This window comes from Thunnus maccoyii, chromosome 5 (genome assembly GCF_910596095.1).
Source record: "Thunnus maccoyii chromosome 5, fThuMac1.1, whole genome shotgun sequence".
Classification (NCBI taxonomy): Eukaryota; Metazoa; Chordata; class Actinopteri; order Scombriformes; family Scombridae; genus Thunnus; species Thunnus maccoyii.
The window spans coordinates 22,651,362-22,678,348 of NC_056537.1; the positions used below are offsets into that span (position 1 = coordinate 22,651,362).

The following is a 26,987-nucleotide window of genomic DNA, read 5'->3' on the forward strand; positions in this document are numbered from 1 at the left end:
GTATATTGTAAGGTACTTTTCGAAACAGCACTAAAAAATTATAGTAGTATATAACAATATTATCAGCTTTATAACAATGATAAAATAACAATGATAGATTGGAGGAAAGAAAATAAAAACTAATAAATCATTACAGAGTCCCATCCTAAAATCTGAGTCATTACATATTCCCCCTACACTGCAGATTTATGGCCCTGACAGCACAGACTGCCTCCGGTCAGAAAATTAGACCTGGGAAGAATAAGAAGCAAAATTGCTCTGATGACCTCAGGCTATGTTCAGGCTCATAAGGTGTTGGAAAATCTATTATATATTCTGGACCCAGTCCAAATCATACTTTAAAGTAATAAACAAAAATTTGAAATTGAGTAGAATATTTATGAGAGTAAAATAAAGCCAAGACAGGTGTTATGCAATCCCTTTTTAGCACTTTTCAAGTCTGGCAGCTTTGTTACAGACTGGTTGGGCAGAAAAAGAAGGAATTGCAGTAAAAGAAACAAAGGTAATCTTTACTGTGTCAGTGAAAGACAAGTGTCTGATAGATAACCTCATAACCTCAGTGTACTTTATATTTGCTGTTCTATATTATCATGTGACTATGATTAGTGATGTTTCTTTCCAGTTTTGAGAATCAAGGAATAAATTGTAAAGGAGTTTATCCCTAGAGAATCCTAGAGGATAAACTGATATGGACAGAGAGCACTTCCAGACATTACTTAAGACTAAAAGCTTTAGTTGGAGTCTAAGCACAACCCATCTTTAAAAAAAGACAAGGGGAAATGCATGCTAACTGTAATGAGTTTTAAAAATTTTCACACCAACAGTGTTTGGTGCCAGCAGATTAAAATCTGAGTTTGTTTAATAATACTGCTCAAAGAAGAAGGATTTGAAAATTGTTACATCCACTGGTGGTCATTTTATGAATCAAGATGCAGGGCAGAAGCAGCAGTGATTTTGACGAGCAGCTCCACCAGTTATGACAAAATATGTGACCAACACAAGACAGTGAATTTTGATACAAAAATTGCAGTCTATCACTACAATATTTTGCAACCCCTTTACATGCACCGAGATGAAGCCCCAACCGTCTTATGCTTCCCCTAGAAAACTGCTATTTTTGTTGGCTTCTCCATCATTTACGGTACTATCATGGGTTTCTTAACAACCACTTCCTTCTATTTTCTTCCTTACAGCACTTTATTTGGTTCTTTTTTTCATCCGGAATCTGTATCCACTCCACAGAACAGTCTTTTCTCCCTGTCTGCATGTCTCAAACCTGCAGCCAGAAACATAATATAATTTTTCACAGTGACCACTCATCTGATGTTTCCTAAATCTAAAAAATATCTTAAAAATTAGGTCTTTTCAGTTTAAGACCTTTAAAAGTCATACAGTACATGCTTTCATGTTATCACACTCAGATTATTGCAATCCCTTATATTCAAGGTTAAACCAAAGATTATCTTTCAGCCTTAAGCCGATATGTAGCTGCCTACTAGGCTGTAAAAAAGTAAATAGAAATAAAAAATAAAAAATAAAAAATAAATCAAACATACTGCAGTAGATCCTTTCACCCATGTACTTGCCTCTCTTCACTGATTACAAATAAGTTTCAGAGTTGATTTCAATGCTGCACCTGCTCTGCAGTTAGTCTCTCTCTTTTTAGTCATTGCAGCTCCTTCTTTTGATTTTCTGTAACACAAACTCTGCTCTCATTTACCTTAAAGCCCAGTTCAAGACTAAATGAACAGGCTTTCAGTCAGGGCCCCTCAGCTCTGGAACTTCCTGCCTGAGGCTTGTAGACTCACTCACATCGTTAAAATTGCCTTTCTTTTTTTCTTTTCTTTTCTTTTTTTTTTTAAAAAAAAAAGGATTTTCTTGTGTGTTTTCTTTCATTTCATTTTCTTCAAAGTATTATTTTGAAATTACCAAATGAACCAGCAACCACAGGCATGCTCTTCATTTGCTGTTCCTGAACACAGAATAATGCATTTTTTTTTATTGCCCCCTTTTGGAGGGCAAACTAAGCTGCTTCTCCTCCATCTATGTAAACTCTCTTCTGAATAATGGAGGAGGGTCAGAATGGAAGTAATTGATTTAATTTGAGCACAGAGGAGGGAATTGATCTGTGAATAACATGCTCCGTTTATGGTTGTGAAAATGATGCTGCTCTGACCTGGATTCATTTGCTTCACAGCACAAAACTGACTGTGTGCTTCACAGAGCAAGCAGAAGGTGTTTCGTCTCATACCATCTCAATTTAATGTTTAATTTAATTCTGTACTGTAAGTATGGATTCACGTAGAAATATACTGACTGAGTTTTACACTGTGACGAATAATAATCACACTGACAAGCTTTACCACACCCACATTTCCTTTAATTAAAAACGTCATGATTTTTTCTGTCTTTCATTACAATATATACATCTCTTGCATCATATGAATTGATAGAATAATTCAGTACATTACAACATATATACATAGCAATGAGTACAATACCATTACAAAACCATTAACAGCCAGAGACTTTGAATGGTTTTCTGGTCATTTTCAAGTCTGTAACCTCAGGTTGAGGGACCTGAACACTGAATGATGTAAGGTTGAGGTCCGACACATGTAATGTGTTAGCACCCCCTTCAGTTAGAGCACTGTGTTGTCCAGTGTTGCTTCTGCAGTTAGTAAGAAAATGCCCTTGTGCATGAGAAAAAAAGATAAGATTAGAGAGGATGAATAGACTGAAAAGCAGACAAACATAAGGGAGAGGACAGTAGAATATAAAGGCATTTAAATATTTTAGAAGCACTGTGGGAATAGGGTGAGTCATACAGTAGGATTTTTATTTCATATTACTCTCTATCCAGTTTTTGAAGTTAGCTACATGTGTGTAGACCGTGTAGAGGTCTGGATCACACTCCCCTTGGTCATAGCCAAAGCTCACCAGTCCCAAAAGTCTCCACAGCCCTTTGCTCTCCCCCTGCACCTGTGTAAAAGTGAGAGAAGGCATCTGGTTGTTCTCAGAGAGGGCAGGGAGGACAAGGATTCCCCCAGTGTCAGAGGGACATATGTTAGAGGGTCCATAGTCAGGCTTCTGGCTAGCACAGAGCATATTTTCTGTGACGCTGACCGGCACGCCATTACGAGCATACTGGCGCTCACATGGGACTACATCAGCAAGTTCAACAAGCCCAACCCTTGCCCTCTCATCAGCACCTAAACTTGAATCGGGCAGTGGAGACCAGCCTGTCACAAGTCCTTGCCCAGAGGTCACCTCTTCTCCCTGGTTGTCTAAAAGGCAGAGTGGAAGCACTTTCTCCCCAATCCTTGCTTTGTCTAGTAACTTGACGACAGCAATGTCCGAGTCAAGAATATGGGGGTCATAGTTTGGATGAACTGCAATGGAGGCCACCTTAAGGAGAAAAAGACAAACTTATTGTGCAAGTTTTGTTGAAAAGGATCATTAGAAGAAACATAAAAGAGATGGGGGAAAGCTAATCATTTAAAGATTCAATGTGTTACACAGAATGGATATTATGGGGAATATAATTGTAAAAACAAAACAAGAAGCTCAGCGTTAATCACTAAACTAAAATGGAAAATATGAAGGAGATCTCCAATAGCTTACCCTCAGGTGTTGAAGACCTTTATTTTCCCTTTGATCATCACGATAATGCTTCCCCACCACCACCTTGATCTTGGCTGCATCTAGAGGATACACCTTCCCCAGGTCTGTCACACAGTGGGCTGCAACCACTATACTCCTTTGGTTCACCAGAGCCCCACTGCACACCAGCTGCCAGTCAGAGGCCTGATTTGGGTTGCCAGTTCCTGCTCCGCCATCCTCCTTCAGAGACCCTGCCTGGCTGTCTGCCTTGGTCACCTTGGTCGCAACTCCATTGGTGGAGCGGCGGTAGATGGCTGCCAGCCAAGGCCAGTGAGTCTCTGCCGGCCTCTTTGGGTCAAAGGTCGGATGCTTCCCACACACTGCCAAAGAGGAGGTGACAAGATGAGAGGGCGAAGAGGGAAAGACCATGATCAAGGGGAAGGGAGGGGGAAAAGGAAGACAGGAAGAAATTAGACTTACATTGAGGCTGTGTCAACACAGCGCTGTGGGACCTTCGTTAAATTGTGTTTCCCTTCTGAAGGCTTTTATTTTACACATGCTCAGAAGACTGCTATTTTGAAGACTGTTTGTCAAAATGTAAAGTAGTGCCATAGATGAGGCAACAAATGAATCACTTAAAAGTCACACAGACATGTGAAATATGAGTCTCTGACTCATGAAAGGAGCCTTAGAGTATTGAATCTTTTAAATGAAAACAATAGTCTCTGAACATAGATGTATATCTGTTCCACTTACCCCTACAAAATGTTCAGTGCACTCCAGGGGATTCATTCAAACATACCCTTTATGATCAGCCAAGGAATAAATGAACAAACTTAAGACAAAGACTTCAGGCATAAGTTTTTAGACTTTTGAGCTGAGTTTGCTCTTTTGTTCCACAATACTTTGATCAGCTCCCTAAAATAAAATAATCTACTTCCAGTGTTTGTTGACATTGTTACAGATGTGTGCAGAGCTATTTTATTAAAGTTGCTCACAGAGCCATAAAGAGCAGTCCATTGTGCAATTGCTACAAATACTGATTAAAACACCTGACCCAGTGTGCCTCTCTTCAACACTGCACAGAGAAGGAGGCCTGGAGGGTGTAATGAAGAACATGAAGAACTCTCATCAAAGTCTCTTTCCTTGAGTGATTAAATGTGGACGTGAAAGCCTGAAAGAGTACAACTCTATGTCAAAAAAGGAAGAAGGGAAACCATTTATATTATGGTATCAGAATTGTGTAGCTTATATTTTACTCAAAACAACCTAGGACATTATTTCAGCATTATCAATGAATGGAAAGTTTACAACAATTTGATATTAACAGGAAGGTTAGGTGGGAATGCATCTACAGTGCAACAAGACTGTCCCATCTTCTGAATATACTGGATGAAGATGACCAAACTGTCTCAACTTTGCAAGAGTTAAAGCCAAATCATCAGTAGCAAAATGGACACGTGCTCCGCTACTGTGGGGGCTGGTCTGACTTCCAACTAAACTCAACCTGTTACTGAATCTTTGCAATGCATGAATGACTGTTATGTATACCAGAGCCTTTATGTGATCTAACTTTTTTTACATAAGTTGTTTACAAGTCATTTTAATCAAAGATGCTGGTGTTTTAAACTCTCAATGCATATATCACAGTTGTTAGCTTTTGGCGTCTCTACTTAGTAGCTTAGGGAATGTTCACTGACTAGTAATGAGGGCCCTAGAGGTGACAAGAATGCCTAAGAGATGGTTGAAGAAGCCCAAGGTATTGCTCAATGTCATCAATTAGAGGCAACCACTATACTTTTAGAAAGTGCAGCAGTTGTCCATAGTGGACTTATTCAACTCGGTGTCAGTGTATTTTTCCTGTGTGACAGTGAAGGTTATTTCCAGTAGTGAAGCGTTAGAGTGGTGTAGATAACTAGTGGTCCTCTGCTGCCCTCACCTGGTGAACAGGAGACATGACGCCCACTCCATTTCCCAGTCTTCAAGCAAGTACGGCGAGAACTGCCAGAGTGTTGGTAGAAAGGAGAAGCACACTCATACTCTATATGTGTGTAAAGGTGATGGAAGCCCTGGGGCAACTGGGAAAGCACTGGAGGGCTACTAGTGGGACCGTCAGACTGGAGCTTTCGGCCCAGCCCAGAGGAATAGAGCTTGTGCACAGGTGTCTTTCTGAAGGGAGAAGAGGCCAAGGGTATGATTTTAGAAAAAATGTCTGACTGTATGACATGAGAGCTATTGCTTCTTTTCTATCTTTCTCCTCAGTTAAGTTTGATATGCACCATACCAGTATATATAGTATAGTATAATAATGGATGTTAAGTTTGGTATGCGCCATACCAGTATATATAGTATAGTATACTAATGGATGTCAAGCTTTTAATGCTAACAATCATATTTGTTATATTGGATAATGCATTGGTAAACATACCTGGATGGTGTCTGAGGTGGAAGAATTCTCTGTCTAACCAATTCTGAAACTTTGGGCTCCCGACAGGCTGCAAATACACACACAGACACACATAACACATAAAATACACACACCAAAGTCCCATTAACATCTGCTGTGAGCCAGCTGCTGTGATTTGTATAGCACTAATGTAACTGGACCAATGACTGGGCTGTAAGTGTTAATAGTTCAGCGTTGTGGGAAATACGCCTATTCACTCTCTTGCTGAGAGTTAGATGAGAAGATTGATTCTAATGTCTGCCAGCAGTCAGTTAGCTTAGCTTAGCACAAAGACTGGAAATATGGTGAAACATACAGTATATCTGACTCTGTCCAAAAGAAACAAAATCCACCTACCTGCACCTCTAAAACTCACTGCTAAACACATTGTATTTTGTTTGTTTAATACATATGAAAAAGTGTTCAAATGTGTGCTTTAGAGCTTTAGAGATGCAGATGGATTTTCCTCCAACAACCTTTTGTTACCTAAAATGTTGATCAATGTTTTTACTAAAATGCAAGATGGAAAGTAAAATAAAACAAAAAAACAACCTGGTTTGTCTCATTTTGAATTTACAGTTGCAGACTCGTTTGATCTTTATACTGGAAAAACCCATTACTTACTATTAACCCATTACATACCTTTATTTACTAGCACTTAAAGCTACTAGCTTGATGACATGTTATAAAGTTTGGAACCCATGACCCTTTATTAATTACTTACTCTCTTTCTAATTTAATTCTGAGTCTGCAGTACCGCATGTTAGGACTTATGAACCCTTTAGAAAGGACCTTGTCATAAGGTGGCAGGCCAACCTATTCATCATTGCAGCAATCAGAAAAAAAATGCTGCACATGGCTACAGAAATGTATACTTTTATTTACTGACCATCAGTAAATAAGCAAATTTAAAAAACAGATGACAGTACCTCTAACACAGTGGGGTTGTTTGCCACTCCAGGTACCATTTGGCTGGCAGCTACGTCGGGCGTCACCACTGAGAGCATAGGAGTGGTTACACATGAACTCCACTGTCTCAGTCTCTACCCCTGGCACCAGCTGTTGATAGCCATGGTAGAGGCGAGGTAGAGGCGGGCAACTCTTCTCTGGAGGAGTGTAACAGTTAATATATGAGGGGAGAGTGAAGGCCAAAGAAAATGTGAAATATGATTTATTTAAATGAATCTCTTACCGGTGAAGCTTTGGTTGACTTCTCTCTCTTTTTCTTTTTCTTTCTCCTCCCTTTCCTTATCCAATTCCTCCTTTGTTTTCTCAGCAGAATTCTTCTCTGTGCTGCCCTCTTTAATTGTTGGTTTTTCCTTTGGTTTCCCACTTTCCTCACCTCCTGCTCTGTACATGGTATACTGTGTAATATTGACTCTGGTGGGAATGATTTTCCTCCCCGGCTCTGGGGAACCTATTGTATTGTTTTCTTTCTTCATGTCATTGACATCATATGTAAATGTGTTATTCTTTGTCATTTCCAGTTCAAATATCTCCACTGTGTTTCCTCCCTCAGATACCGTCGGGAATTTGGTGTCATTGGGGCCGACTTTGCCTGGATCTTTTTTTCCATTCACCTGCTCCTCTTTCCTCTCCTTCTCTTCTTGTCCTTTGTCTTTTATCACCACTATTTCTGTGATATCTGTCTTTCCTGTCTCCAAGTTTGTGTCTGTGCTGCCTTTTTTTTTCTCAGGGGGCATTACGACCTCAGGTTCTTTCTTTTCAACCGTGTTGAGGCTGTTGTCTGGGTCTTTGGTATCCACTTTATCTTTGCTACCTTCAGTAGATTTTTCTGACCCAGTATTTCTTTCCTCTGGCTTTCCATCATTCGTATCCTCAGCCACAGTTTTCTCTGGAACAGTACCATTATATTTATCTTCTCTGTTGACAGCTGTTGTATTCCCGTGGCCAGTGTTTATATCTTTCCCTCTAACACTTTCTTTTTCTCCAGTTGTGTTCACTTGACCTTTCTCTTTAGTTTTGCTGATATCTTTGTCAGTGTATATTTCTGTTTCTTTTTCTTCCTCTTTTGCCTTGTATTTGTCCTTATCTGCTTCAGTGAGTGTGTTATTCACTGTGGATAAAAAAAAACATTTACAAAGATTGTTACTCAATCGTCAGTTAGCAGTTGATTGCAAATGTTTTTGTTTTAAGTTGTTTCGTCATGCCGGGTGGCTCTAGACACTGACTAATTTTTTCTGATTCATTTAGACTGTTATTCTGGTAAAAAATAAAGCAAAATGAACTCTACATCCCTCACACTATTTCCTCATGACTGCATCATCCATTTTAGCCCTAATCCCAATTATTTAACACACTTTGTCTGACCTTTGGTACAAACAGGAGGAGTCCCACTCCAGGTGTTGTTAGGCAGACAGGTTCTCTGGGAGCCCCCACTGAGCTCATAGGGGTGGTAGCATAGGTACTGTAGAGCAATGAGCACATCGTTGGGTCCATAAACCAAGATGTGGTCACCATGTGTCGGCTTGGCTGGTAGAGGACAGACTCTTTCCACTGGCACTGGAGACAGCAAAAAGACTTATAGAAGCTGCAAATAAGTGTTTTCCACAATCTTCATCATCTCTGGGCAATATGTTAGGCATTCAGATACAAGCCAATAATATACATAGTTTTCCCTGAATAAAAATTGTAATTATTTGGCAGGAAAAACAAGTCACATCATTGTCTTACCACACTGTGGGGCAGGCGCACTCCATGTGCCATCAGTCAGGCAGATGGCAGTTCGATGTCCCTGCAGCTTAAAGCCAGAGTCACAACGGAAAGTGATGCGTGCACCCGAGTGATGAAACACACCCTCTGTGGATCCATGGGTGGGCACCGGAGGCCTGCGGCATCCCACCACTGAGTGGAAATACAGGTATGCACAGTTTATTTATGAACACATGTTGTCTTATGCTACTTTTCTTAACTAAATGCTGGCTCATCAAAAATGAAGATGTGTTTAGGGAGCATCTACAGCATTCCTCAAACATCAGTTCATTGCACCTTCCTGCTGTAAAAGACCACACAAATAGAACTTCAGTGCCGTCTGGTGTTGGCAGGTCAGACAGGTAGTCCACAAAAACCAAAGTCTCAGCTCTCAGACTCATTACTCTTAATTTAAGAATGTCCAGAGCTTTAATAGCCTTCTACCTTAGAGGCTCACTAATGAATTATTTCACTCATTGTGGTAAAGTGTGAACAGTTCACAGTAAGGCTTTAACACAATGTCTAGCAAATGAGGAAGAAATAGATGCAATAAAAGGGTTTTAGTCAAACTGTTAATTTTTCCAGTGTTGTAAAAGTGGATTTTATGAAGTGGGGTAGTAGAGATTGGTAATGTCATTTTGGTATACTGTATGTAACTCCTTTATATGACAACCTACTATCCATACCATAAATATGGAAATAATTGTGTAAGTCCTCTCACAATGTGTGATGTGCTGTTTCTTTGTGAATAAAGTATCCATTTCTTTCCTCTGTAATTTTCAAAAGAGCACACAAATGTTGCAGCGCAGGCCTGCACCACCCACAAGTGAGTCCACAAAAACTCAAACACACATGTTAGTACTACAGCTATCATACCATTACAGCACTCTCTGTGAGATGATCTCTCAGGAGGTTTGCTGTTCTGTTGACTTTAAGATGGGTCAGATTCATGAAATGCACTGACTGTGGTTTTATTGCTCCAAACCAAGGAACCCTCCCTATAATCTGGGAGTTTTTGCCTTACGGCATTTCCAACCGTCAGTCCCCTGGGGGATGGAGAATGTTGTTGGCTAACCAAAAGTGGAAAACTAAACTGTAGTTGACCTCCTTTGAATAGTTTGTTGATTTTTTTAAAAAAAAAAGATGAAACACCCTGAGGTGCTGTGGGCATTGCTGTATTTTGCTAAAATGATCCATCTTCCAGAGACATGATGGGATGAGTCTGGAGTTATTAGGGTGGAATGCTAACATAACGATGCACACTGTAAGTAAATCATCATTCCTTTCGTTAATGCCTTGGAAACTATGTTTAACACTCCAAAACAGATCCAGACTCAAGAATATATTAAACTGTACCAGAGAGCGAAAAGAAAAGGGAGAGAAATTATTTCCTATCTGGGGTTTCTATGATAGCATGTCAGATTCTCTCATACAGAATGAGTTTTAACTCAGCCTTATAGGATATGACAGGTTGATTATTGGAGATAAAATATGTCTGATGTCAGATTCAAACTTAAAATTCTCCATATGACTCCAGGACAGAAATGTAGACGACATTTCCTCTACAAAATGTCAGACATTAGCGTTATTCCAGCTCTCTTTCATTAAAATTAACAGCTGAGGAGTCCTCTTGGGAGTACAGATGAATGCACACTGTGTGAAATGAAACGCCTGCCTGTTTTTTACAGGTGTCTCCTCCAATGGAAAAGCTGGCTCATGTTATAGAAGTAGAATTGTTTCACCATTAGTTTTATAGACTCAAACTTAACCCCTGAAAACCACACTGCAAGAAAAAAGCTAGCGGGATTCAGGAACTCTGTTTTTGCAGGTTCTTAAGGGAGGTTTATTAGGTACAAAAACACAAGTTAGGGTCCAGACACCCATAAATAAAAGGCCTAATAGGGCCAAAATGATGAACCACACCCTGAGTGAACACTAGTCCACATGACCAAGTGGAGCTCTGCCACAGTGTTGGTGAAAAGGACAAAGAGTGTGTATCTTCAGAAACTATACCAAATTACCAAACCCTAAGAAATACAGTCTACTTTTCTTCTCCTCATTCTTGATACTTTTATCTGATTGTTTTCCTTTCAGTTTGTCCCAAATTACATCAGTCTGTTTCTTTGCCACTCAGCCTATCTGCAGCAATATGGGTTCATGCATTAGTTGATTCAATGCTCCTTAATTCATGCAGACATATAAATTAGGTGACCAGTTGTATTTGCAATACATCTGTTAAAGCTTATTTTATATTTCTTAAAAATCTAATTGGCCAAAACCATATATGGGACTGACACAGAAAGGGAAGGCAGCTGGCCTGAACCCAGTCCAAACCACAGACGTCTCCCTTGTGACAGTGAATCACTGCCTCTCTCTGGGCAACAACAATGGCAGAAGAAAAGCAAGTCAATTCCTGATAAATTTTCTGTAACTAGGTGTGTCGGATTTCCGATCTAAAGTACTCAAATAATTCTGGGATCCCATAAGCGTAAATACAGTATGCACATGTCTTTCAAATGCCTCATGAGATAGAAAATTCAAGTCCTGCCTACAGCATGCCGCAAAGACTGGTTTATGCTGATTTTCTTGTTTCTCCACTTTTCTTTTCAAATATCAGCATTTTTACAAGCATGACCATACTGTGGGGAATTCCGTTATGCTACAGACTCACCATTTTCACACCTCTTTCCTGTGTATCCAGCCAGACAGGCACAATGGTAAGTGTAAGAACTGTCCAGGATACAAGTCCCATCATGCAGGCAAGGGGAGGAGCTGCAAGCTGTACGCAGACAAATACAACAAAAGGGAACAAAAATAAATATTGTATTCATTAACAGAGTAGAGATATAATCTGTGCACAAAAAGAAACACCAAGCTACATCAAGGGGTTTATAGTAACAGCCGGCACTATTTCAATGTCATTTTCACTTTCCATTTATAAATGTGTGTAGGCTTTTCTACACAGAAAGCCTGTGTTTACTTTTATTAGATCTGGCTTTGCAGCTTGGAACTTACTTGTATGTGTGTGTCTATTTTTGAGCTTTAGACCTTGTGAATGAGGATATTTCTGGGACAATTTGGTTTGATACTTTCTCAACAGGCTGTTAGCAGGCTCAACACCCTGACTAAGTCCTTTGCCAAATCACATAGGTGTCAGTCATGCACCATTAAAGGTTTTTTCTTACACTTAGGACTCCAACTGTGTCTTGAAGAATTCTTTCTTGTTTGCTTTTGTTGTGGTCCATGACTCCAAAGAGCAGCTTTGTCCATTGAGTATGACTTTTAAAGTTACTTTTTATTTAGTGTCCATAAAGAAAGGACAGACTCTCTCCTTTTTTGAAGATGGGGGGTAGTTGTCATAGGACTAAAGTCTTATTTTAGGTTTAAGGCTGAAATTAGGTTTAGGTCAGGGTAAGGGGGGGATGGTTAGTGCATTTCCTTGCACTTGTACCATTATCACATGTACTTTATCAGGTGTTGTTCTTCATGTATTCCTCTCTTATTATTAATAGTAGTAGGACTATGTATTATTAGTAGTAATATTCACTTAGATGATGGTGGTATTTGACCTTTTGACCTACCTGAGCTCTCCTGAAAAGTGGCAAAGAAACCATCAAAATTCTTGTAACCATCGGACACAAAGAGGACATGTAGACTGTTGCCTGAGCTCTGAATTGGATCAGGTCTATTGTTCCCACAGAATCGACCTATTACACGAGACAGCATCATGAACCTGATGGTAGGAAGACCGGTATTAAAAAAAAAGAAGGCAAACAAACACAAGGCAAGGAAGTTCTGCTGTGTTCCTGTTATAATCATGTTTTCCTGGATTAGAAGAGCACCTGTGTTCCCTGGCGGCACCACACCAGCTCCTGTTATAATCATGTTTTCCTGGATTAGAAGAGCACCTGTGTTCCCTGGCGGCACCACACCAGCTGGCATCCTGGTACTGACGCTTTAAAATCTTCAGCCAGAAAACAAGTAATGAGCAATAATGGTACTGAATACTTTAACCGCTGGCTGCAGAAGGTGATTTCCCTCACCGTTACATGGCTTACTGCTCTTAATAGTGTGTGAGATATGTGTCTCATTTTTACCGGGTACCACAGCAGTTAAAACATTTAGATTTATGTTTTGTTTTGACTTTATAAGTGCAACAAAGATGAATAGGGTTAGGAATTTAATTGTTCACGGCTATAAAGATTAAAGGAAAGGAGTCACCTGAGATCATGACTTTGACAAGTCGGTGCATTATAACTTTATGCACCTACCAATATCATATGAGCTAAGATGAAATACTTGAGATAAAGCACAGTCATTACACATTAAGCCAAAAACTGATGCCTATCTTTGGCTTTGTGGCTTTGGCAAGCTTTGGGAATGTCTTAAGAACCTTTTCACCCCTATGTTTAATACATCATTTACCATAAACACTCATTTTGTGTCCATTAAACAATTGAAGTGCACATATAAATGCTATTAAATTTATGCATTTGGCATTAAGTACTTCTGATAAACAGGATCACCATCACAGTCTAAATAAGCATCTTGTTATTTCTGATCCATGGCTGTTAAATGTCTGTAAAATATATCCATGAATCCCAAATAAAAATTTTGATTGCACAACATTATTTCAAAAACAAGTAGCAGTAATAAGATTTAGTGATTAATGGTACGAAATTTATAGGTAATGTTTTTGCATTTTCAAAACTTGGTGTGTTTTAATACATTCAGGTCATCCAGAAGGAGTGGCTTTAGGGCCTGTTTAAATGTGAATTTAGGTAACTATGTTAACTGTTCGGAGAAATCTACAAAGCTCTAAATTCATGAGCTGTTTGGTTCCTTTGCAGTGAGACTGGGACATTGAGACAACTGCCAGCTGGATTAGGAAAAACACACAGGAGTCTCCTTTCTTAGTGATTTCAGATGTAATCTCCTTGGAACAGACACGAAGGACTGATAAACTTTATACAAGGCACTGGCATACTCTCAAATTCTCAAATGAGATATACAGTAATGGTAAATGTTAGCCTGCAGCAGCTCCCACACAAATGCCAGTTGTAATGCGGTAAATATGTTGCCTGTGATGTGAGTGTACTAAGAGCTACCATAGCTAGGACAAAGAAATACAGAAAATCCTGTTTATAATTCCCAAGATGCTCGGGGATAAACATAACTTTCCCTTAGTGTATATTTGACATAAGGACATAAATATATGACATGGAAATATTAATCATGCCTATGTCTCACAGTGAATTCAGCCTCACAATCTATGCATATCACAGTTCACATAACAGAAAAAAGGCTTGGAATCATTAAATGTCTTATATGCACCACAATAAACAGTTGCCATATGTCAGCTACTGCACGCTTAGCCTGAATCTAACTGTATGGAGATTTTGTTCTGTAAAAACTCTGAACAAATGCCTGCCTGTAAATGGCTGTGTGTGTAATGGAGAAAATGACAGAAATAGGAAGTTATCACGGGACTGAAATGTAATAACTTTCCAGAAAAAAGGGGTGTTGTGGTTTCCAAACTTTGCTGTAAACTTGCCATCCATCCATGACATACATCTTGCAGAAATATCTGAACCGGGTGGAAATTTGACTTAAGCAGGTCAGATATTAATAACTATTACAGATGGACAATGAAAATCCCCCCCAAAAAAACAGGTGGTTCAATGCCAGATGAAACTGTGGCAGTGTGTGATTTTAACCTTATTGACACAAAGGTTTGCTATATTCTTCAGTTTCCTAATGGCACATATTTAAGCTATGGTCATTATATCCATATCAACTGGTATGCAACCTAACAGACTTGTCCATAGTTTTTTAGGGATTTTTCAGCAGAAAGTTGCTCCAATTCAAACTGTTGACAGTGAGGTCTGTGGATTATTCAGAATAACTGGGACACTTTTTTGCTTTTTAATCTTTTAATGTTATTGTAAGCAATGTTAGCGGCGTGGCTCTAAGGAAGGAAATGTCAGTCTGTCGCTCAATCACTTTGGTCCAGACTGAAATATGTCAACAACTGTTGGGTGGATTGTCATAAAAGTTCATCCATGGTCATCAGAGGATGAATCATACTGGCCTTGGTGATCCCTCACTTTTCTATTCATGTCTCCCTCAGAATGATTTGTAATAAATTTTACTAAATGATTTCCCTGACTTTGGCATGCTAATGTTAGCATTTAGATCAAAGTGCCACTGTGTATAAGTACAGCTTGAAGAAGCTGCAAACATGGCTGTGAACTCTGAGTCTTGTTTGAAATTCCAACTGACAGAAAACACAAACAATGTAACTTGTAGCTGTATCCATCATGCTTTGTGATAGGCAAAATACACTACATTATGACCTTGCTGATGTATCCTAAATAATATTATATCCAAAATTTGCCCTGATAGCACAGGCAGATAAATAAACAATAAACAACTAAGCAGAAGACTTTTGTTCATACCTGAGATCTATCGTAAAGGGACGGTCCACCTGTATGGTCCACTCACACCGAGCATTGTTGGGATAACTCTCCAGCACCAAGTGGCCCTGTCGTTTACGGATCACTCCCCCACACTCTGAAAAACACACAGGACAGAATTCCATTTTGTAAGTTGTGTAGAAACTAGAGTGCTATATAAATTTCAGAGGCTGTTAATTGCAGCTTAACTATTATTTTGAGGGTCCATATTCAGCTGTTTTGGTTGCCATTCAACCCAAAGTAATTGCATTTGACATACCAAAGCCACTGTAAAAGGCCTGGTATGCAACGTAAAGAAGCATAAACACGATACACACAGGGGCAACAAAAGCATTCATTAGCCTTTACAGGTTTCTGTTTTTAATTAAATGTATGCTTGTTCTGCCTTGTGGCAGAGTATTTGCATATTGGCAAAAGCTATGGCGTCTAAATTTTACATGATGCGTTGTATTATGCTACTCCTGAATGTTGACTTTGACTTTGTCATTCAGCGCCTCATGGAAAACCTCCTGGGCATATGGCAGCATTCCAAGCTGGCATAGTCTTCCCAAATGAAGATAAATTTGCAGGGAAGGAAAGCGCATAGAGTTCATGGTATTCATTTCGCTTATAGAAAAAAAAAAATTGTTTACAGTAAAGACATGCAGGATCTGCTAATTAAGAGAATGATGAGACTTACTCATGCAATCTCCACCAGACCAGCCAGGGCGGCACTCAGCACAGTATTTGCCATTGACGAAAAAGTTATCCCTTGGACCCCATGTTCCATTGTTGCAGCGCTTACAGTTCTCAAATATACTGCAGCCTGAAAGAAGGAGAGCAAAAAATCAGAGAGATGGAAACAAAATCACAGTAAAGCAGGAGTCAGACTGACAAGACAGAACACAAAAGGGACTAATCATTTTGTGAACACTTTCCCTTGAGCTTGAGCTTGAGCTGTGCCACCCATCTTTACTAGACCTTTGCCATATTTCCTTTAAATCAGCTCTGCTAAACTCATTATGCTCAACTTTCACTACAGCAGTATGCGCAAACATATTGCTGACCTCTGAAATAGAAATCTGGAGAAAAACCTCTGAAATGGTTTCCTGGGAGGATGGATTTTCACTTAAGAGGCTGCTCTGTCCGTGGGGGGGTGAAAAGCAACATCCAACCTGAGGACAGGTATGAATTTTAACAGCAAATGGGCTGGTGATGTACACATGGGGATTTATGATTGTACACTGGGCTTGGTGTACATTTTTTAGAGTTTTACAGTAAAACATGAGGTAGAGGTATCCATTTAATTCTGAACAGCTGTTTTTCCCCATAAAGGAAAAACATAAGCATGTTCAAGCTGTGAAGAAAACATGACATACTCCCATAGGTGAACTGCATGTAGGCAGAAAACAAGAGTGTGGATGCATAAGCTGCAACACATGTGCAGACATCCCCAGGCGATTATATCCTCATGTACTGTCATGCCTTTGTTTCTTACATAGAAAATGACATGCTCATCTCTGATTATAAACATACACCGATTTACTCCCATTTCATTCATAAAGTAAAGTGTGATCACTCCCGTACGCTGCCAATTCAAGAGGGCTCTGCCAGTAAATCAAGAGAAGCAGCCAATGTGCGGTTGGCCTGGAAACAAATGAAATCAGACACAAATACAGAAGTTGTTTTCAGAACATTTTGTCATGCTGCAATGCAAATAGCTTAACAGCTGTTAGACAGCACTTGGTGTTGCATGAAGTACATGACAGATATTAGAGAAAGTTTCATTTCAAGGACGTATTTATGGGCTGACAACAGATTTATACTTTTTAAAACTCTGCCAACTTTTTATTCTGTTCAAGGTAACGATGACTGCAGCATCAAATCATAGTACTCGCATCAAGTCAACTGAAACACTCATATCAATAATATGGATATTCACAGAAGGTCTACTGTACCTGGATGGATGATGCAGGGGTCACACTCGTTGATGGCATTGCGGCAGCAGGGCACAGCATAGCCCACCGGAGTCCCCTGGATGGGGCACTTACAGCGGATCACATCATACTCACAACAGCCTCTGCACAAAACGTTCCACTCTGGGCCCGGGCAGTGGTTGTACAAATACCTGTAATCTAAAGAAGGTAACACCTCAGGGTCAAAGATGTAATTTAAACAAACACATAGGAAACATTCATGTATGTAAGCATTCCTTTGTGAGTACAGAAATAGAAAGGAAGATGAGTCAAACACAGAGCGAATATGTCAGATGCAATAGTTGTGGGAAAATGCGAGCAGACATGGGTTCTGGTCAGCAGAGGGCTGAGCAGCAGCAGTGGAAGGATTCTGGTGTGTTTACTGCCTGTGTGTTTATCGGTGCTGCTGCTCTGCACTGCCATATGGTTGCAAGCTCCTCTTTATGGGGACCACAAGTCTCTCAGTGGACCACAAGTCTCTTACCTCCTCTGTGTGTTTGAATACTATAATACATCAGACATTGCCAACTCCGCAACATGCCACAATGGTAAAGTTACGTCATGCAAAAACAACCAAATCATTAATGAGAGTGTGCCTTATGAGTGTGAATGTAAACGCCAACCTTCTTCTTTGTAAAGTTTTTACCCAATAAATGCAATGTTTAATTGGATTAGAAACCAGCGATTCAAGGACCTTTGAGCCTGTGTGGTTGTTATTATGTAACAGTGGATTTACAAGCTGAAACAGACAAGTGGAAATTCTCTTGTGGCAGATGAGAACTAACAGAAGCTGCACTTTAAACTTGGCACGGTGTTGTTGCAACATTTGGTAAATACTCCCTCCCAGGCCTGCAATCATAACTTCTCTGCCCACGAACCTAGACTTATTCTTCCTGATACTCCCCCACCTAAAAACACACAGACATACTTGCATACTGGTTTCATCTGTGAAGCCGTAGTTGCAGACTAGGTTTATCACATGTTTTTTGGAACCTAGAGATAATCCAGTAGACACTCTTAAGACACAAATGAACGACAAATGGAAAAAAAACAACCATAAGTGATCAATATCTTCGTGGTTGTTTGCAGACGGTCAGCTAGAGAAGAGAAGCACAGATGTCTTGGAATGCTGCGAGTCGTCCCTGCTGCCCTTCTACATTAATGATATCATAAATTGTATCTCAGTCCAGCTGGCCTTCTCCTCAGTTATTTGTCCTCCACTGTAGAAGACACAATGAGGTATGTCATCCACTCACACTAATCAAACAGATTAAACAAATGAATCAGTCTTAAATCTGAAAGTCATGAACCACAGGGACCTCCATCTCTGGTGTAAAGGAATATACAAATACAATGACTTGGCAATAAATCGAGATATTTATTGAACTACCAAGGGATAGGGATGAAAGGGATGGACAGGGAACAGCTAAGCATATACACATATATACAACTAGAATGAATGAATGAATGAATGAAAGAATGAATGGATTAAATTAAATTAACAAGTTTTTGTCAACAGATGGAATTGAGAGCCATCAAAAATGAGTCAAAAGTGCAATGAGGGGGCCAAGAGTTTAACTAAAGCCAATAAAAAAATTTAGAATCTAGCTCTTTTGCATCAACTCTCAGACAGAACGTATGACAGATGGTTATTTTCCTACTGTTTCCGTGGTGATGGATGGATGATGATGAGCTGAACTTCCTTAAGCATGGCGAAGCAGACTCAGTGATCCTCGAACTGCTGCAGGTTCAGTTAAGCACTTTGGTTCAGTGCTTCCCAAGCAGATTGAATCCAATGCTGGACAGTCTAAACTGAGGCCACACAGCCAACACATAGCATAGGTGCGTGTTCCAGTCTTGATGCGTTCAGTTGCAGGCTGCAAAGTTCGATGATGAAGCTAACAACAAGGGCCCTTGGAAAACTTTAAAAAAAATTTAACTATACAATAAAAATAGGAGATTACAAAAATAATTAATATTTAAAAGGCAAAAGGCATGCATCGGCTAAACTGATACTTGGCTTGTGACTAAAGACATCTTTGCAGTCTTTTGTCTTAGTTTACAGCTTCTTTCTGGGGCCTTCAGTCCTCAGGAAAAATTTGAAAAAGACAACGCCCGAAACCCAATAAATGGGCCATAATGGCTGACAAGGCCAAGAGAAAACCGAAGAAGCTGTGCAATGCCACTCAGTCAATCTTAATGCAGGTTTTCTAAGAACAGAGTTTGCACTGTTGCAGTCGTCTGGCTGTTTAATGATTCCTGTCTGTTCCTAGGGTCATTTATTGTTTTCATAACACAAGCTCAGTTCAATTTGTGTATTAACCTCAAAAGTGTGTTCAGCAAGTCTGTGACACTATGGAGTCAGTCTGCTCTCCCTATGCATCACTGGTACGGCATGTGATAGATCTCTATTGGACGATATATATAGGACTATGATTTAATGTTGCTCAATTGTTTTGGACCATTGCGTGCATACACACTAGTGCCTTACGCAACATCCATGTGGTCACACTAACCAGCAGTAATGGTTTCTTGCGGAGGCAACATATGTAAACATACAAACCTTCCACTTTGTTTTTCAATTAAAGCTGGCATTCTTGCATTGTCTTCTTTTGTTTAACTTGGTATCCATCCCAAGAGACAAAAAAAAGAAGCTCATAGTTTCTGTTCAGATTGTCATTTTTGTGGATTTCGTTTTGTTCAAGTACGAGAACCACAAACATCCATGGCATGGGAATGTCTGGCGTGTTTGGACGAAGATGGCACGGTGCAAGGGCTGGGATTAAGGTACCAATATGCATTTTGACAGTGAAACAGACTTTCTTTTTCATCCACAGCAAGTAAAAAGCTATGTTTGGTTGGAATACTATCATTCTACACAATATATTTCTGTAAAATCAGTTTCAAAGACACAATAACACCACCAGTCCATGCTTTTAATCTGGCATTTGACCAAAAAAAAATGGAACAAGTGATGTACTGAGTCTGCTAATTGTTTGATTACTGTAGCCTGACTTTGTTCAGTGTCTGCACACCAGGAGTCCATCTAACTCTTGTCTGCATTCCCTGATGTACATTAAAATACAGTTTGAACCAACAACATTTCAAACAACTATGACCGTTATTATATTTGTAATATGGTTACAAATTACATAAATCAGGGGCTGGGTATTGTCAAAAGGACTTTGGATGGACCAAAACCATTTTGAACTGTGTTGCTGGCCAATTTCACCATTAAACCACTGGCAATAGCTACCCTAAAATGCAGACTGTTAGTACAGGATGAAAACAGTGTTTAAAAGGTGTGATGCCTGCCACATGGGGAGTGGGAAGTGTTGACACCATCTCCTCTCCTCATGGGACAGCTTTGCCGCTTCCTCGCTGAGGTTTGTAAACTGGCCTGAGAGACTGTGAAACCTGATTTATAGGATATACATGTGAAAGGGTCAAAAGACTTTATGAGCTGACCTGGTAATGTCATTACATAGATCTCTGCTGTGTGTCTTGTCCCTTGACAGAAAAATGACACCCTGTGGTTGCTGCTGCCCTCAGTTCACTCATAGAAGACATTATGAGTGTATGACTGTAGAATAGAAAAAATACAACTGAATAACTTTTTTGCTCAACCAGGGCTGGAAATTCATCTTCAGTCTCACCTCCGACAGTTAGTGACATACATGTGATGGGATTAGTTTCCTTTCCAAATTTCCACAAGCTGTTTTCTTAATGCTCCTCCTTGAGCTTAATAAACACAGGCAGCAGTGTTTTCAGTGTTTATACAACGCGTGCAGATTTAGTTCATTGACCTCTGGCTTTCTGATAAGGCTGTTGTGTTTTTCTCCAAAGCATGACTCTGAGGTCCCCACCCTTCTCGGTGCTGGACGCATGCTGGAATGTATCTTTTTCTGGACTGGTATCCCCCTTCTCTAATAAGTGTTTACTGATTCCAAACACTGGAGATCATTTTTATATAATTGTGTTCTGGCGCGCACCCTGGCAATCACAATTTATTCATTTCAGCAATAAACTTGCTGCCTTGTAAAAACACATCTGTGAGGCTTCCATGTCCTCACCTGCAGGCAACTACAGACTGGACAGTAACAGTTTCATGTGTGATTTTACGACAGTTTAGGAGGGTCTGAACAGGTGTGGAAGTGCACATGTGCAAGATTAGGCCCTTCAAGCGAGAGGGCATTTGTGCAAGCATTATAGTGCATGCGTGAGTTGGCCTTCAGTGTTTGAGCTTTAGGTTTATGAAAAGCAATGTTATTTCTTTGCATTGTATTTTAGTGAGACAATGTGTGCGAATGTGTGGAGAAAATAGCACCAACATGCAAATTTCATTCTGTTTATCATTACGCTTTGTTCCTCATACCTGGAATTTAACCCAAGACAGTGGGTGCTGTGTATGCTGTGTGCCACCGGCTAATATTTACTTAATCACAAACTGGCAGTGTTGACAGTTGTCAGAGAGTTGTCAGTAACTAGAAAGAGATTCATTTTATAACAGAGTTTGTTTCTCTTGTTGTGCCTCATAGCTTTTCAGCACCCTTTCCATTTAAACTGTCTGATATTTATGTGTGGTTTCTCAGTATTTCCCTAGTTCAAACATAACTATTATTTGTGTGAGAAGACACTGGCACCAAGCCATAGAAACACAATTTAACAGCAGATCACCAAAGTTTTTTGTTTTTTTTCCACTTCATTCCTGCAGCTAAGCGTGAGGATTTTTGTGTGGGTTGTTTGGCTTTTCTGGTCTTATGTAAGTGGTATCTGCTTTTTCCATTCCAGATGTTGAGCTCCTAAATGTACTCCTCAACATGGATGTCAAGAAGCCATAGAAAAGAAATTAGCAATATCACAGGCGTCATGACAGACATTATGTCGCCTGGTGGAGACCTCCATATGTCACACAGTGCTCCCACCCATTCAGAAGCTTCAAAGGCCCACGTTGTTAGGTGCTGTGGCTCAGCTGCACACCTTTGATGTGGATCCAGAGACTGACATCATTATTACCAAGGGCAGAGGACTGGTCACGGAAATTCAGCCACTTTCCTCCACGGATCACATGAGTCCTGTGACCCTGCATCTAAGCTTACTGCCCTGTTGCCCCAATAACCTGCAAACCCTGACCTCTGTCAAGGACAAACATTGTCACATTATTGTTCAGTTTTGTATAATTTTCACCCAACAAGCCCAAGGTCAGTGTCTGTCTTTTTATTTGCTGTGTTTTAGTTTAGTTTATTGAATGTATTTATATCAGGGACCATGTGCAAAATGCATTAATCTCAAACAAAGAGAAAAGATGCTTTGTACCAGATTTAACTACTAGCTAATTTCCATTTATAGTCCCTGGGCAGGGAAGAAACCTATCATCCCCACACCAGACCAACAACCAATTGACATCCACGCAGGCATACGCACACACAAAATAACACATCTCAGCTAGAGACACAAAACAAAGTACAAACATTAAAATATTACATACATATATCCAGAGTTACAAAAATAGGTCATCAAGATGCCAAATTAATGCTGGCAAGATCGGTTATTTAAAATCCATTTTTTAACTTCACAGGAGAAAATATGGAAATCTGCTGTCTGTACTGCTATCTGTGTCTAATTTGTCTTTCTCTTGCTCACTGCTCAGAAACAGCATCTTATCAACTTCAGTCTTGTCTTGTCTTGTAAGCTATATTTAACTCCAAACAAAGCCAGACAGCTACATGATACGATGCAGAGGGTTTTAGCATAGACCAGTGAGAACTTTAGGATGAGTTCAACATGCTTATCAAATAGAGCACAGTGTTGTGGTTGTCACCTCTGTTAGACATGTTATATCTCAGGTTTGTCCTCATAACTAGTTTATGTCGGTTCACACAATTTTTTTAAGTTTATTGAGTGTGCAGTAACCAGGACATTGCTTCTGGACATTTTTCAGTGTTTTGAGCACCACAAAAGAAATTCCATTCACCTCCATTAAATTGGGGTGTCAGCAGAGATCTCAGAGACAGTTATCTCAAAACCAAAGCAAATAAAATTACTTAATACCACACTGGGTAAGTGAGAAAATATGTTTCCCTGAAATAAAACTTTTTTTATTTGTAATTTGGGTGAACCAACCCTTTATTAATTGATTATGCTGCTTAGCACAATCCTTGCCAAAACATTTTTAAGTCATACTTGTTCCTTGCCATAATTAAGTAAAGACGTGTGTCAGAAGTAGATAACGTAAGATTACATTATAGCCTATATCCACAACTGAATAAATAGTTTCCTCTTGACAGAATGGTGCTTATTTAATCATGATGTAGGAAAAATAGTTGTTTTTATAGCAACTGAGAGTGCACGTGTGTGCACGTGCAAGTGTATAATTCCTTTTGCCTACTGCCCAGAGCAGCTGTCTGGTATTTTGAGGTCGGAGTGATTTAGCTATCATGGAACAAGGAAAGTCCCACGGGAGCTCTGTGAGCATTGCGTATGTGAATGTAGCCTGATCCCAAGCACTGATCCCAGTGGTCATCCTGTAGATTGCTTTAAATAAACTTCCCTCCGCCAGGAAACCACAAACCCAATGAAGTATCCTATCACTCTATTATCCACTTTGCTGAAATAGTATGTACACACACCACTCCAATATGTAGGTCATACAGGAGTCTGAGATGTGCACATTTGTTTTCAGCATTTAGCTCATAAACCTGGAATGAACCTTTCTGTCTGATATGCTATTTTTCCAAATGTTCAATCAGAAGCCACGTTTTTCTTCTTGTAACTGAATCTCTGTGCCAAGATTTCCCTTTCTCCACTCTGATATGGATTTTTTTTTTACATCTAGCTTTGGTCTTTATTTCCTACTGCCCACAACCCAGTATTCCCAACAGTTTCCCTGAGGACATTACTTAAACACACTATAAGGATTGACATGACAGAGGGAAGCGTGTCAGAAGAAAAGAATATCTCAGGGTTTAGGTGGGTGGGGAATTGTGAAAAGGAAGCCTTACATTGATCAAAAAAAGCCTTGCTGATGTCTCTTTCAGATGGGGACTCTTAAAACATGCAGAAACAGACATAACCACAGGCACACGCATGTACACACTCACATAAACAGACATGTCCTCAAAGTCAGGATTTGCATGTAAAAACCTCTGCTCTGCTTTTTACAATTTCACAATGTTCAATAGAAAGCATCAATCATCAGCAGATTATACACAATTATGAAACAAGCTTCGCTGGAAGACACTCAGCTAACAATAACATAAGCAGGTAAAGTCTGTTAGAGGGACCCAGCTGTGCTCTTCCCAGCGCTTTGCCACAATCACCACCATTACAAATAAAAGGCATTATTTTACTGCCTGTTGGCTGCGTGCGCTTGCAAAAAGGAATCAGACAGAGGGCAGAGGTTTGGTTAAGAGTCTTGGAGACGGTGTACACATTACCAGAGCCAACGTGATTGACTCAAACATGACTCATGTCTTCCTGCCGCAGTTCAAGTGGTCACCAAGGGTAAACAGGCAGAGCTGATTTCAATCCCTGAGAGAACTCACCCACAACACACTTAAGTATTTAAAGAGACGCTCTCGCACAAAAGAGAACGAGTGCCAAGTCTGAACAGCCCTATTAGGACTCGCACTGCCTCACTTTACCTCAAGGAATGTGTGGCAACCTCCAACTGCTTTTTTATTATTATTATTTTAAAGCAGAAAAACAATCTTTTGATCACTTTTATTTTGCTGACAGAACAACAATGAGTAGAAAGGAGCATGATGACCACAGTCTTCTTTTTAATAGCACAATAAATAAAGCCATACAGGACAATCCCTCACTCTGTATCTCATACTAAGAGTTGTAAAAGACAAAGATTGCACAAACTTGTCAGTGTTGTTTTTCTTTGCTGCCTCTGTATAAGCTGGTCTTTACATCATTGTCTACTGTGGGTGTTCTTTTAAAAGTCTGGCTGAATGCTGCTCTGCTATTAAAGAATAGAAGGAAAGAGGGGATGGAGAGAGTGCTGATGCCGGCTTTTTGAGAACAAAGAACACAAACCAGGAGGCTGTGCCAAACATAGAGATATAGAGAGAGGGAGAAAAAGAAGAGCGGTGAAGCTAAAGTCTTTGCCAGTCTCTTACCGTAGGGCCATGATGTCCCTTGGGGTAAGGAAATGAAGATGAAGAGGGAGATGAAGAGGAGCCAGCCCTCTGTCCCACAGATAAAGGTGCTGGTCCAGGGGATTGTGAGGGTGCCCCCGTGGGTTTGCCCCAGCTGCAGTCCCCGTCCCGCAGACAGCATGCTGCAGTGTGGAACTCTGTTTACTTTCTGAACTCAGCTGACATCACCTTCTCTCGGCCCTTCAGTCCTTCCCTCCCCCTCCCTCCATTTCCCTCTCTCTTTCTCTCTCTCTCTCCCTCCCTCTCTCTCTTGCTTTATCCCTCAGTTTCTCCCTCTGTGTCTCTCTCTCACTTCTCTTTGGCTTCAGGTTACAGCTCAGCCTCGCAAGGAGTTCCACTTGCAGCAGTCTCCCAAAAGCTCCGCTCAGAAGACGACGTCACTACTCTTGAATGAATGCAGGTTCCAGTGTTTTATGCTTAACTCATTATGGTGTCACACAGGGCTGCACATACACACACACACACACACACACACACACACACACACACACACACACAGTGAGGGGAAGATCATAGAACAAATATGAGCCTGTCACGGTGTCAAGACAAATGTGGTGATGATGTGAATTTATGTCTGCTTGACTGCTTATGTGATCATGTCTAAAAAATCTTGAGGTCAGTGTTACTCAAGTTCACACAAGTTCACACCTTCCTAAGCCTGAAAACAGCAGCTGTATGTAGTCACAGAGCACAGCATCTGTTAAAAAGCATTTAGTCAGTGATTTTTGTAAGATTAACAACAACTGCACAGCAATACGCACGCACATCATGTGTATCATCAAAAGAGCTCTTTTGGCCATGCTAGTGGCAGCAAGTAACCTATGCTGGGTGGTCGATCAGTTGATCCACCACTTTGGTTCAGACTACAATATCTCAACAACTATTGGATGGATTGGCATGAAATTTTGTACAGCTATGCATGGTTCCCAGATGATGTATTCCAGTGACATTGGTGACCCCCTGACTTTTCCTTTAGCGCCACCATCTGGTGGACATTTGTGGTTTTGAATGAAATATCTTGACAACTAGTAGGTGAGAACGGGGTAAATAGAGCTAGTGGGTAAAATGAGCCACCCCCTTTATCTAGGTAACCATAAGCAAAAGTAATCATGTGATCACAAATTAAGAAAGTACAGATTACATTACTCAATCTTGGACTCAAGCACATGGAGAGAGTGGTCAGCAAAACAGAGCAAAAAAAAAGATTTTTGTCATGCTAAGTGAATTCATCATGTTACTAAAGTTATCAGTCTTGTATCTTAATTAAAAAAGATACGTTTTGGATATTATTACATGTTAATTTAAGTCAGTGTAAGCTACAAAACAAGGTCATAAACTTAGCATAACTGTGGATCTGAGCCACTGTGTGAAACAGTTTTGTCAAAATGAAGGTAGTGGGGTAAAACGTGCCAGTGACATTGGGGCAGGTTGAGTCAATGGATCAATTTACCCCCAATAATTATTTTCTGATATTCTAAAGACTATAGACCCTGTTCATGTTAATGTTTGATCACTGTTACAAGTATTACAATGTTGATGAATAAATACCTAATTGTTGACTGATGTTAGGTTTAAGCCACACACAAACATGCTGTACACACAGACTGGTGACAAATTAAAGGAAAAGCCA

At 40.0% G+C, this 26,987-nt stretch overlaps 1 protein-coding gene across 1 annotated transcript; it reads right to left on the reverse strand.

Annotated features, from left to right (window-relative positions):
- Positions 1–2,358: 2,358 nt before the first annotated feature.
- Positions 2,359–25,519, reverse strand: pamr1b (peptidase domain containing associated with muscle regeneration 1b). Its single transcript, XM_042412875.1, has 14 exons — positions 25,319–25,519; positions 17,175–17,351; positions 15,917–16,042; positions 15,220–15,334; positions 12,343–12,494; positions 11,433–11,540; positions 8,744–8,914; positions 8,381–8,572; positions 7,242–8,126; positions 6,979–7,155; positions 6,032–6,098; positions 5,543–5,772; positions 3,625–3,983; positions 2,359–3,408 (listed from the first exon to the last, which is right to left on the reverse strand). Exons 1-14 carry the CDS (start codon positions 25,476–25,478, stop codon positions 2,839–2,841), a joined length of 3,489 nt encoding a protein of 1,162 aa, XP_042268809.1. The 5' UTR covers positions 25,479–25,519; the 3' UTR covers positions 2,359–2,838.
- Positions 25,520–26,987: the final 1,468 nt, after the last annotated feature.

Bases quoted from the DNA above. Each gene is read 5' to 3' on its own strand.
- pamr1b (XM_042412875.1), bottom strand. From the start codon at position 25,478: ATGCTGTCTGCGGGACGGGGACTGCAGCTGGGGCAAACCCACGGGGGC. The intron at 17,352-25,318 runs GTAAGAGACTGG...TACCTTCTTTAG, and splicing joins AGGGACATCATGGCCCTACG to ATTACAGGTATTTGTACAAC. The intron at 8,127-8,380 runs GTCAGACAAAGT...TTTTATCCACAG, and splicing joins TCCTCCTGTTTGTACCAAAG to TGAATAACACACTCACTGAA.